The sequence below is a fragment of the Hermetia illucens genome, chromosome 1, assembly GCF_905115235.1.
Source record: "Hermetia illucens chromosome 1, iHerIll2.2.curated.20191125, whole genome shotgun sequence".
Taxonomy (NCBI): domain Eukaryota; kingdom Metazoa; phylum Arthropoda; class Insecta; order Diptera; family Stratiomyidae; genus Hermetia; species Hermetia illucens.
The window spans coordinates 20,089,276-20,102,828 of record NC_051849.1 but is presented as its reverse complement, the minus strand read 5'-3'; the positions used below and the strand labels follow the sequence as shown (position 1 = coordinate 20,102,828).

Below are 13,553 nucleotides of genomic sequence, written 5' to 3'. Positions count from 1 at the left end.
AAGTAAATATTTTCCGATGCATACAATAGTTTTTATTGAGTTTTGAGAAAAGGAAGTTATGCTGCCGCACCCTGTAGAACTGGCCCGACCCCTCGGAAAAATGGCGGAGATATATGCCATTTCATTGGGAGCAGAAGAATGTCTACGACAAAAATGGAGGGGTCGCACCATTCGAATCTGTTCCAACAGTTGGGCGGCCTTATCAGCACTAAATGGCAACAACATATCAAGCCAGTTGGTGTGGAGTTGTCATCAGGTGCTGCTGAAACTTAGCCGACTGAACGAAACATTCCTGATGTGGATGCCGGGGCACTCTAACATCGCCGGTAATGAGGAGGCTGACAGACTGGCTCACCGAGGGTCTGGATCCACAATGATGGGACCAGAACCACCTCTTGGAATCCAACCACATACTGTCAAGTCTACTCTGAAGGGTGAAATTGCAAGAATTCACGCAACCGAGTGGAGAAATTTGGACTCTTGGCGGCAAGCGAAAATCCTTGTGAAGGAGACTAGGGCCACTAGAGGGCTTTTGACGGGACACTGTATTTCTTTTCTTTGCTTAATAAATAAATCTGAAATCTGTTTAAAACTGAATCCGCGTAGAATATAAAACAGCATTAATACGAATGTTGTGTCCTCTATTGGTGACTAGCTGAAAATTCTGCTGTCAAACTGACACTTCTGCTCTCTCTTCTCAATTGGTTACTCCTCGGACGTGACTCTCCGAATCACTAAAAAATCAAAACGACAGGTACCATAGCTGCGCTGTCAAAATTTTTGGTATTTTCGCAATTTCCTCCGGTTTGAATTGAGCAAAAACAATTCCGATTCGTCGGTGGCGTCGTGAAACTCCAGGTACATCCGCTCGTCCCCAGTTTTCCGCAAATCCTCCCACCGTCTCCCCGAAATCCGCCCCAAAAAACAACTCCATCCAATGATTCTTGGTTTTTCGACCTTTCCGCTCGGGAGTTGCATTTTAAGTTGAATTTATAAATCCTCGAGAGCGTGCCGCGCTCGGAATTACGTGCATTTTCGAGTGGTGCGACCGTTGACGAGCCACTCGGAAGGCGACATTAGCTTTCGCGCGATTCGTCTACGTCTTGGCGCAGTTCAAGGCTGACTTGTATTGAGCGGAACCTCTCAGTTTCGTGTGTTGTTTTCAGGTCAAGTCTAGAAACATGTCAATAGCCAGCACCACTTGCTGAGCTCACTATCAAGACAACTTCACCGGAAACTGATTGGACAAGGAGGAGGAGAACAACCCAGGACTGTGTCCGTGACGAGCCCTCCTAAGCGCGATGGCTGATACGGCAGGGATCCCCGAGACAGAGCGAGCGGCCAACTCGCCTGCGACCCCTCTTCGCCCCAATAGCAACGCAATGAACGCGCCGCCGGCCCAGAACGGCACCAACAACAACGTGATCAACAACAGACAGCGGAACAACATTGTGAGCTCCAGGAGGCCGCAGGTCATCCTGTTCCACTAATCAGTCTCGTTCTCGTTTCAGAACCCGCTCATCGACGTCAGGGACCGGCTTTTCCACGCTCTCTTCTTCAAGACTGCGCTGGCTTATGCCACGATTTTCCCCAGGTGAGTGCCTCCTGGTCACTAGTCCGAGGACCTAAACGTAACGTCCCCTTCTCTGTTGCAGACCTGTCCGGCGGGCCTTCGAACTCTTCATTCTGCTCAAGGCCTTGGTCGCCTTCTTCACACTCGTGTACATTCACGTGACGTTCCTAAAGTTTCCGGCAACCTGCCTGGATCATGTTAAGGGTGAATGGCCCAGGGACGGAGTGCTGAGGTAAGTGAGGTTGTTTGGTTCCTCGTGTTTTGGTCGTAACTCGGTTCTTTCGCTTCAGAGTCGAAATAATCCCGAACTACCGAGAAGACGACGTTCACAGCCAGCTAAAGAGCGCGGAGCGGACGCTTTTGAATGCAATAGGAAAGCACAGGTAAACGTTGCGCATTTGAATTGCTAAAGTCGCGTTTTGTATATGTTTATATAGCTTAAATCGTTGGATGGGTCGTCAGAATTTGCTTTAGTGATGAAATCCTGCTTGTCCTGGTTGTTACGGTTACGTTGGCTCAGATTTTGCCTCTCGATTTCTGGGAACGACACAACTTTACACTCGCAAAATCTCCAATGGGAACGATTCAAGGAAGGCACGCCTTAGCATTGTTAGTGAATCCTTATCCATGGCTCGGTTGAGGATGAATTTTTGAACGAGAACCGAATTCTGTTCTGTGCATCAACGTTAATACAACGCAATGAACGCACTTGTCAGCTGCAAATGAAATGGTGACAATTTCGCAAAAAAGGGAATGGAATGACCACACTGACCACGACCACTACGAGCATCGACGAACCGTGGAATGTAATCCGGAATACCATCCACAAAGAGCAGTGCCTTATAAATATCTTTACGATAAACTGGACACTCAGGATGGCGAGAAAGATCTGAATTGACTCGTCAAAAACCGACACCAGACTCGAACTTGCGAGGGACTCATCTAGAGTGGCTCTTTCAACGGCAGCCCCACCGAAGATAGGCATCATATCCACTGGTATGAATGTTGATCCTGCACTCTATAAATTGCTGTGCTAATTCCGACAGGGCTTTGATTGTGGCCTCCGAATCATTTCGTGCTGGAAGACGACCTTGAAATTATGCCTGCATGGCAGGTACTCACGTTAAATCACCAGGCCCTTTACATTAGGGCTAGAGAAGTTGAAAAGGCAATCGTAATAATAATCACGAAATTTTGGAGATTGGTCCTTTGGGTACAGTATTTCCAGGTTCTATACATCTTCAGCAACTCCGAGAATTCTATCTAAAATCAATGATGAGATTGCATCTCGACTGTGTCCTGATATGTTGCTGCAGCAACAACAATCACTACGTTTTCGCGTTATTGGCTTGCGTAACCGAAGAGATCCACCATGGAAAATTCGTCTGGAACGCCATCGACATGACAGTACTAGGCTAACGAATTATGCCATCCCCAGTGAGACACCCGTAGTTGAAATTCTGGATACACTGCCGTATGCAGCCGGTTGCGACGATATGGCGAAAGCCACTCCAGGCGTGTCCAGAATGAAACGTTCGCGAGGAACCAGCTAATTTGTTTTTTCAGATCTCAACGAAGCAAAAGGAGGAATTTGGAGGTTATCCGCCCAAATTATGCTAAGTGAATTTCCGATAAAGACACCCGCCATGCCATTATGCCGGGCATGAGCTTTGCGGATGTTACCGAAGAGGTGGTTCGACGAGAAATAAACAGTGCGAAAAATGGGAGAGGTCGGGTGTAGAATTTCCGGTATAAAACTTTACCAGTGTACACAGTCGGTTGGCACAGCATAAACCAGCTGGCGATAGTCACTTCAGATGGGTCCAGAACATACGCGAGCAATCAGCGAAGCTTTTTCAGATCACTCAACGAATCTCAACAGAGCGTTTAGATAGTGCAGTTATCGCTGAAGGTATCCGCCATGCCACTACGCCCCAGGAGCGGTCCAGGTTCAGGAACTTCTGGTATAAAAAGTTCAACAGTATAGATAGTCGGTTGTCACACAGCATGAACCAGTCGGCCGGAGGAATTTCCACTCTTTCCCACCGCGGGGATTACCTACCTTATTCCTAACAAGGACACCGGGCAGGACCCCGCAGACACAAGATCGATTGCTTGCTTATCAACTCTCATACCACAGTGACAGTGCGTTTATCTGAGGGTATCAGCATCTCAGAGCCCATCCGCATACGGAGGGGCTACCGTGCATTGTAAACACACACACACGGTCGAAGACTACTGTGCATTGTAAACACACACACACACGGTGCATTGTAAACACATGAATTGTCTTTGTTAGCCATTTGTCGAACAGATGGCTGTGTGAGGAGTTCTTTGCTGAGACGGAGGGATTCATGTGTGCCGTTCAGGACGGCGTGGTCGCCGCCCAAGCTTATAAAAACCTCATCATGAAAGAATGGGTGGAGAACGACCAGTGCAGAATGTGTGATTCGACGTTGAACCATCTCATATCTGGCTGCAATGTTATGGCACCGGGGCAATACATGACCAGGCATAATATTGTGTTTAAGATGATTCATCAAAACCTTGCATACAAGCATGGCCTGATCACGGGAACATGTCCCGTTTACTGATATGAGCCGCGGGCAGTACTTGATAGTTTTCCTTACAGCATGTATTGGAACCGGCAAGTTCTGACTGATCGTCATATTCTACACAAGCCTGATGTACTTTTGTTGACAAGACAGGTCGCTACGCGTATATTATTGATGCATAACAGCAACATCGAACGGAAATACGTGGAGAAGAAGGTGAACCACGAGCCACTGGCTCGGGAAATCAAAGAAATTTGGCGTCTTGAGCGGATGGTTATAGTTCCCATAATATTGTCATCATCATCATCAACGGCGCAACAACCGGTATCCGGTCTAGGCCTGCCTTAATAAGGAACTCCAGACATCCCGGTTTTGCGCCGAGGTCCACCAATTCGATATCCCTAAAAGCTGTCTGGCGTCCTGGCCCACGCCATCGCTCCATCTTAGGCAGGGTCTGCCTCGTCTTCTTTTTCTACCATAGATATTGCCCTTATAGACTTTCCGGGTGGGATCATCCTCATCCATACGGATTAAGTGACCCGCCCACCGTAACCTATTGAGCCGGATTTTATCCACAACCGGACGGTCATGGTATCGCTCATAGATTTCGTCATTGTGTAGGCTACGGAATCGTCCATCCTCATGTAGGGGGCCAAAAATTCTTCGGAGGATTCTTCTCTCAAACGCGGCCAGGGGTTCGCAATTTTTCTTGCTAAGAACCCAAGTTTCCGAGGAATACATGAGGACTGGCAAGATCATAGTCTTGTACAGTAAGAGCTTTGACCCTATGGTGAGACGTTTCGAGCGGAACAGTCTTTGTAAGCTGAAATAGGCTCTGTTGGCTGACAACAACCGTGCGCGGATTTCATCATCGTAGTTGTTATCGGTTGTGATTTTCGACCCTAGATAGGAGAAATTGTCAACGGTCTCAAAGTTGTATTCTCCTATCCTTATTCTTCTTCGTGTTTGTGTTTGACCAGTGCGGTTTGATGTTGTTGGTTGATTCGTCTTCGGTGCTGACGTTGTGCAGCCCAAGATCTCGCGCCGCCTGCTCGATCTGGATGAAGGCAGTTTGTACATCTCGGGTCGTTCTTCCCATGATGTCGATATCGTCAGCATAGGCCAGTAGTTGGGTGGACTTGAAGAGGATCGTACCTCTTGCATTTACCTCAGCATCACGGATCACTTTCTCGAGGGCCAGGTTAAAGAGGACGCATGATAGCGCATCCCCTTGTCGTAGACCGTTGTTGATGTCGAATGGTCTTGAGAGTGATCCTGCTGCTTTTATCTGGCCTCGCACATTGGTCAGGGTCAGCCTAGTCAGTCTTATTAATTTCGTCGGGATACCGAATTCTCTCATGGCCGTGTACAGTTTTACCCTGGCTATGCTATCATAGGCGGCTTTAAAGTCGATGAACAGATGGTGCAACTGTTGTCCATATTCCAACAGTTTTTCCATCGCTTGCCGCACAGAGAAAATCTGATCTGTTGCTGATTTGCCTGGAGTGAAGCCTCTTTGGTATGGGCCAATGATGTTCTGGGCGTATGGGGCTATCCGGCCTAGTAAGATAGTGGAGAATATCTTATAGATGGTACTCAGCAACGTGATACCTCTATAATTGCTGCACTGTGTGATATCTCCCTTTTTATGTATGAGACAGATAATGCCTCGTTGCCAATCGTCAGGCATTGATTCGCTGTCCCATACCTTGAGCACAAGTTGATGAACCACTTGGTGTAACTGGTCGCCTCCATATTTAACCAATTCGGCTGTAATTCCATCGGCTCCTGGCGACTTATGATTTTTGATTTTTTAGCCGATGAATTGCACGGACTGTTTCTCCTAAACTTGGTGGTGGCAGTATTTGTCCGTCGTCTTCAGTTGGCGGGACCTCCAACTCGCCGATGTTCTGGTTGTTCAGTAGCTCATCAAAGTACTCAACCCATCGCTCTAATATGCCCATTCTGTCGGAAATCAGATTTCCCTCTTTGTCTCGGCAGGATGAGCATCGAGGTGTATAAGGCTTCATCCTGCTGACTTGTTGGTAAAACTTTCGCGCCTGGTGCGGTTGCTCCCTGTACTTTTCTAGTTCATAGACTTGTTGGTTCTCCTAGGCTTCCTTTTTCCGTCTGTGAAGTCGCTTCTCCACTCGTCGGAGTTCGTGATAAGTCTCTGCGCGTGCCCGCGTTCTTTGAGAATGCAACATTACTCGGTATGCGGCATTCTTCCGTTCTGTTGCTAGCTTACATTCATCGTCAAACCAGCCGTTCCGACTCCTTTTGCGGCTGGGGCCAAGTATGTTTGCGGCCGTATCCATGATAACGTTCTTCATGTGATTGTGATGATCATTTGTTGATGCTTCATCTCCAGGTCCTCTGTTGACTGCGGTTATTGCGGCATCCATTTCCCTCTTATAGGTGTCGCGGAGGGTTGTGTTGTGGATGGCTTCAGTGTTCACTCTCACCTGATTGTCAGAGGGGATTCTAGGTGGTATTGTTATTCGAGCTCGGAGCACCATGCCAACGAGATAGTGATCCGAGTCTATATTGGCCCCCCTATATGTTCTGACATTCATCAAGGCTGAGAGGTAGCGGCGTTCGATCAACACGTGGTCAATTTGGTTGAAAGTGGTCCCGTCTGGAGAGGCCCACGTATGTTTGTGGACCGCTTTCCGCGCAAACCAGGTACTTCCAACAACCATTTCGTGTGACCCTGCTAATTGAATAGTCCGCAGTCGGTTATCATTTGTTTTTTCGTGTAAGCTATGGGAGCCAACGTAACGCCTGAATACGGGCTCCTTCCCTACTTGGCTGTTAAAATCCCCAAGTATGATTTTGATATCATATCTGGGACAGGCTTCGAGGGTTCATTCTACTGTCTCGTGGAAGGTATCCTTCTTCGACTCTGCAGTCTCCTCTGTAGGGGCGTGAACGTTTATGAGGCTTATATTTCTAAACTTGCCTCGCAAGCGCAGAGTGCATAGCCGTTCGCTTATGTTTTCAAAGCCGATAACAGCAGGTTTCATTTTTTGGCTGACTAAGAAACCTACTCCGAGCACATGGTTTACTGGATGACCGCTATAATATATGGTGTAGTGGCTCTTCTCCAGGAAACCGGTCCCTGTCCATCGCATCTCTTGCAATGCTGTTATATCAGCCCTATATTGGGACAGGGTATCGGCTAGCTGCTGGTCAGCTTCATCTCTGTACAGGGAGCGCACGTTCCATGAGAAAATGCGCAGATCTTTATTCCGTGTTCGTTGCCGGGTCCGTCGTTTTAAAATCCGTCCTGTCCGAGGCTCCTGTTGTGGCTTCGTAACGAGTTGTTTTCCGTGTAGGGTTGTCAGCCCTACCCAACCCCCAACCTGGAGGACCAGTTGGTACAATTTGTCCCGTTTTTAGGCGCGGGAGACTCGCCTTCATCCTTCTCCGTCTGCAGCTTTTCGTTAAGAAAGAGCTCCCAGCGGTCACCACGTGGAGGTGGAGATAGGGTTTGGTAGTAGAGCTGTTGGTGTTGGTTCAGCAGGCATTTCCCAGGTTTTATGCTCCATCGTGGGTACCAATCCACGTTTCGCCCTGGGACCTATACTACCCTTTGACCACCTTATAGGTATAGCAGAGATGGGCGAATTAATTGTTTATAAATTAAAAGTCTATTCTTAATGTTTAGTTTCTTAGATCTAATTAAAGGGTAAAGGGATTTCAGCGTACCTGTGCATGCATCTCTTTTTAACTTGATGTGTTTTCTCCAGTTTAGTCTGCTGTCGAAAGTCAGTCCTAAATATTTCGCTGTTGGTTTCCAACCGATGGGCTGATTTTCGATTTTGATTTTCCCCGGTTTCTGTTCTCTCTTTCTTGTGATGAAGATTGCCTGGGTCTTCTCCGGGTTTATTTTTATCTTCCACTTTTTGAAGTATTTCAACATTGTGTTGGTTGCCTTCTGAAGATTGCTTGTAATGAGGCGTGCCTGTTTCGATGTGTGGAAGAGGCATGTGTCGTCCGCGAATAAGGAGATCCCTGTGAAGCGGTTAACTTGTCTTGGAATGTTCGCCGTGAATACTGTGTATAACAGCGGGGAAAGCGGCGATCCTTGGGGTACTCCTGCCTCTATTCTTTTTTCCGTTGATTGGTGCCCCTCCAGTGCCACCCTAAAACTTCGATCTGCAATAAAGGATTGGATTAGTCTTATCATTGAATCCGATATTTTAAATTTCTTTAGTTTGGCTACGAGCCCTGCGTGCCAGACTTTATCGAAAGCTTTCGATATATCGAACATTATTAGTCCGGTAGATTTCCGCTTGTTCAAACCATTGCGAATGTGCTGGATTACTCTGGCCAGTTGAAGCTCGCATGAATGATCTCGTTGGAATCTGTATTGTTCCTCTGGGATGATGTTGAGCTCGTGGAGTTGATCCTGCAGTCTGCTCCGTATTACCCTTTCTGCAATTTTTCCAATTGTTGGAAGTAGGCTGATGGGTCTCCAGTTCTGTGGGAAGGTTGGGTTCTTTCCCGGCTTCGGCAGAAGGATGATGATGGACTTTTTCCATGCTTTTGGATATGTTCTGAGACGGAGTACTGCATTTATTACTGCGGTGATTGATTCGGCGATGTTATTCGGTGCATTCTTGATGCCTGGGGCTTTTTTGCTGCTTAGTCCATGGATGATGGTTTGGACTTCCATCTGATCTGTTTGCAGTTCCCAGTCTTCTCTTTGTGTTGAGTCATCTTGTATCTTTGTTTCTGACTCGTATTCTTCTTCAGATTCGTCGTCCGATGCGGTGTTCTCCCTGAACTGGAGTTCGAGTGAGTCCGCGAACGCTTCGGCCTTTCCCTCTTTATAGAATTCAAGGCCATTGGGACCATGAATTGTAGGCATTTTCTTTCTCGAGCCTCTTTTAAAATATTTGCTGAGCTGCCAGAAGTTGTTGCTTCCCGGCTCTAAGTTTTGGAGGAAGTATTCCCACTGTTCGTTCCTGAATCGGTCAATGTCATCTCTGATGACGTTAGTGAGCCGATTCGTTTCTCTTTTCAGATTGGGATCTCCTGTCATTCTTCCTCTTTTTCTGATGCGATTTCTCTCCCTTATTCTTTCTTTAATATTTCTTGGGAGCCGGAAGTATTGTTGGTCGTTTACTTCTGTCTCCGTTGAGCTCTCCTGCTTGGCTGAAGTTAGTTGGACGGTTAGGTTTTGAATCTCTGTCTCTACCTGCTCCGAAGTTTCTAGTTTTGAGGTTGTGGTGTATTGTCTTAGAATGTGGCGGTAGGTGTCCCAGTTGGTGGTTTTTATCATTTTCGGCGGATTTTCAATATATATGTTGTATATTGAAAATAACATCGGTTTGTGGTCCGACGAAAGGTCGTCCAACACGTTGATTGTGATGTGGTTGTTGTAATTCTTTGTAATAGCCACATCGATTATGGTGCCGGTCGTGCTGCGTTCATAATGTGTTGGTTCATCTGGTGCGTGAATAGTTGCTCCGTTTCCGTTTAGGAAAGTGAGCAGTTCTCTCCCCGCTTTGGTGTTTCGGGTTGCTCCCCAGTCTCGATGACGCGCGTTCAGATCCCCGGCGAGAAAAGTCGGTTTGTCATCGTTCAGTAGCAGTTGAAGGTCCTCTGAAAAATTATCTGCTGATGGTGGACGGTAGGCTGATATAATTTTTATATCAGCTGGTCCTGTCCTTGCCTCGATGACTGTAGCTTCCATTCCAGTGATGAGTGGTGTTTCCAGGCGGTGATGCTCGATGCTTCTCTTAATGAGGACTGCGGTTCCTCCTCCACGGCCAGTAAGTCGGTCGTTTCTATATATGTTGTAGTTGGGTACTTTAAGTGGCTCTGTTGGTTTGAGGAACGTTTCCTGGATGAGTAGTATATCTACTTCTGCCTCGTAAAGGAATTCTTTCAATTCTCCCATTTTTCCTTTTACGGAATTTGCGTTCCATGAGATAATGTTAAGCTTAATGCTTACCATGGTGGTTTTTAGTTGGATTGCCTAGAGGGATCTGCGAGCTAAACAGGTTTTGAATCATTTTAGTCATCATTGACTCCATCATGTTCTGGATCTGTGCTTGCATGCTGCTCAGCACTTGATCCATTTGTACGGGCTTTGGGTTCGCTGAGGAAGAGGGAGTTTTCGGTGCTGTTGGAGTTTTTCCTGTGGCAGATCGATTTGACATTGTATATGCCGGTTTCGTTTTTCGGCATTAACACCTTTAGTAGTCTGGAGGGCCCGTTCTTCATTTTTATGAAGAAACACTCTATAGGATGGAAGCCCTGATCCTCAAGGTCTTCCTTCACATCTTCGGGCGCTATTCCCTCGAGCCCCCGGATTATAATGTTGATGTTCTTCTCTTCTGGGAGGAGATATGTGTGGAATTGAATTCCACTTTCTCTAAAGTATTTAGTGATCTTCCGGTGGTTGCTCGGCTGCTGTGGAGTTATTCTCACTCCCAGGTGTATCCTCCTCGCGTGAAGGATATTAATTTTCCTTTTTCTCAACTCTTTCTCAATGGCTGGCCATTTTGATGGCTGCCTTAAAATCACGGGTACCGTGTCCTTTTCGGCTTCTTTAGCCTTAGGACTTTCTTGTCCTGAAGGCTTTGGCTTTTCCGGTGACTTCACTACGGTTTTTTTTTAAAAAAAGTGAGCGGAAGAGTTGGCACTGGTTTCGGCGGCGGCAGAGGTGGAAAGTCCACATCTTCCTCTTCCTCGGTGGCGGTGTTGTCCGTGTTGTCGGTGGATATCTCCTCTTCCGATGAGGAGTTACTTTCAGAGTCCGACACTTGTGGACTCTCGATACGCAAACGCTTGCCGTTTTCTTTCTTCTCCCTGTTTTGCAGGTCTATTGAATCCTGCAAGCTTTTAATGAGGGCTGTCAGACCCTCGTTCTGCTTCCGCTGCTCCTCTATCTCAATTTTCGCAGCGGCTAGCTGTTTGTTAATTTCATCCAGACTGCGTTGCAGACTGGCGATTAGCTTTTCTTGGGATTGGTCCGATAGTAATCGGACCTCTGGGGCTTTCTGGGCCCTCGTCTCCATAACGATTTCTGCTGAAAATTCTTCAAAAAACAAAAACTATTTTCTACCCACAAAAACTTAACACTATCCACGCTTATCACTAAAGGGTACCTAAAAGATAACCACTCCTGAAAAAAGAAAATAAATTTGTAATTAGAAATTCTCCAAAACTTTTACCACTCTGCTGCTGTCCAAAGACGTTTGCTGCGTTCGGCTGAACTCTCAATTTTTTTTCCATTATCACGACGATTTTGACTGAAAAACTTAATACTGGGCTAACGAACAACAGTTTAATTTAAGGATGTAAGCTCCTTGTCAAGCCACAACACTCCAACTCTTCCTCGCTTCGAAAACCAAAAACGATCTGCCCATGTCCATCTTATCAGCTGCCCATGCAATTAACCGGTCTCGGTCTTAGTAATTTCTGCCTTTGCCGACCCTAGGCTTGAACTCCAAAATTTGAAGTCGGCTCAGCAAAAGCAAAAACAACAAATTATATTACAGCAAGATTAATCGCCTGCTTGCATCCAATAATATTTCTCACCTTTCTTCTTGCTCCAAAATCCTGGAAAGATACGTCAACGACTGGTAGACCGCCCACTTTGGTTACCTTATTGTCAAAGAGTAGCATGGTTTCATGAAACATAGACTTACGGCTCCAAACCTTCTGGTTTTTACCAACTTTGTTGTTAAGCACATGCTATTTATTCTGATTTCTCCAAACTCTTTGTTACCGTTGATCATAATATTCTCCTCTCTAAACTCTCATGACTCGACTTTCCTTCCCTCAATCATCTGCTGGCTTTCTTCCTATCTATCATACCGTTCCCGCAAAGTTTCTTTTCATGGTTACTCATCCCGTTCCTTCTCTCCTTCCTTTGACGTTACCCAACGTTCTATACTTGGCCTCCTACTCTGCGTGTTTTTTATCAATGACCTCGACTCCATCTTCACCTGCCCGTGTTTACTTTACGCAGACGACCTTAAATTATTTGCCTTTGTTTTGTCTCCGCTGGATTATGCTCTCTTGCAGTCCAACCTTGATAATTTGGTCCGTTGGCGTTCGGTCAACAAGCTAACACTGAATGTTAACAAATGCCACTGGATGTGTTATTCGCTTAAACCCTCCCCAATATCATTTTCCCATTCTCTTAGTTAACAACCCCTTTCATTACTGACCTCCTTCCAAGACCTGGGTGACAACAAACTTCGCTTCAATTCCTACTTTGTTGACATCAGCTTCCAAAATTTCTGGTTTTATCCTACTTTCGTCCTCCGATTTTACCTCAGTTCAGTCCTCCTTAAGACTCTTCAATTCCCTTGTCAGAAATATCCTTGAATATTGCTGTGTAGTCTGGTCCCCCTTTCGCACTCGTGACTGTCGCGCTCTTGAAATTGTACAATGCAATTTCACCCAGACCCTCTTTCATAAAAAGAACCTTCCATGGGTTGACTATCCGTCACGACTCCGCATCCTCAATCTCGGATATTACTTTCCTTATCGCTCCTCATAACACGTAGTGCGGACATTTCTGAAGTACATGAGATTTGTTTCCCCTCCTCGATCCCGAGGATATGCCGGTCCTACAACGCCCTACCGCTTGGGTCCTTTGATTCTGCCTCCTGCTCTAGTTTTAACTCTAAGGTAAGCCATTTACTTGCTCCTCCCTCTGGACAATATGTAATAAGAAATGTGCTTTCTGTGTATTGTCTTCACTAAATAAATAAATAAATCTGTAATATGGGCAAGTTTATAAGGATCAACAGACGATTTGCCCGCTCAATTCTCGCTTGAACCATAAATAAAATTTAGATCTGTCCAAATTAAAATGGGGTCTTGAGTTTAGGGGAAAGCGACCAATTGTTAGGTTTTTTTTTTGAAAACAAGTAAAATTAATTATGTGAAATGTTAGATGTTGAATATAAATGAATGGGATGGAAATTATGAAATTGAGAGGTCTAATTGGGAAAATTAAAGGGTAAAAGAAACACGACAAGGCAGAGGCAACTCATCACAAGCTGCCTCACCTCATCCCTGGGAACAGCGTGATCGAAAGTGGCAACAGGTGGAAAACGCTCCTTTTTATATAAAAGCAAAATACGGCAACGGTGCGAATTATATCCAAGTTCAAAGTAGCTTAGAACCCCCAATTGGCGGAATTAAGCAAATTTTTGATATTCAGTATTACCACCACGCAGCACTTGTCGAAGACCAATGTATGTAGTGCAAGTCCCAGGACGCTTGCTATTGCATCCACTGTACAACAAGATCGTTGCAATAAAAGTTGAAAAGCCTAATCGACTTCTGTAATGAATGCATAAGTAGACAACTGCGTACTATTGGGGGTGTTGTTTAGATTAACTTCGGTTTTAGCGACGCCATTAACAAATATAAGATTTTAGTAGCTGTGT

At 45.9% G+C, this 13,553-nt stretch overlaps 1 protein-coding gene across 2 annotated transcripts in view; it reads left to right on the top strand.

Moving 5' to 3' along the window:
- The first annotated feature begins 699 nt into the window (after window positions 1–699).
- Window positions 700–13,553, top strand: part of LOC119653021 (membralin) — a 251,628-nt gene continuing 238,774 nt past the window's right edge. The window contains exons 1-5 of one of the 2 annotated variants that reach the window (XM_038057468.1): window positions 700–858; window positions 1,167–1,451; window positions 1,512–1,594; window positions 1,656–1,805; window positions 1,864–1,956. In XM_038057468.1, coding sequence (XP_037913396.1) covers window positions 1,302–1,451; window positions 1,512–1,594; window positions 1,656–1,805; window positions 1,864–1,956 — 476 coding nt within the window. In that variant the 5' untranslated portion in view covers window positions 700–858; window positions 1,167–1,301. Of the gene's footprint in view, window positions 1,452–1,511; window positions 1,595–1,655; window positions 1,806–1,863; window positions 1,957–13,553 lie in introns of both variants that reach the window. The other variant, XM_038057464.1, reaches the window with a different exon arrangement.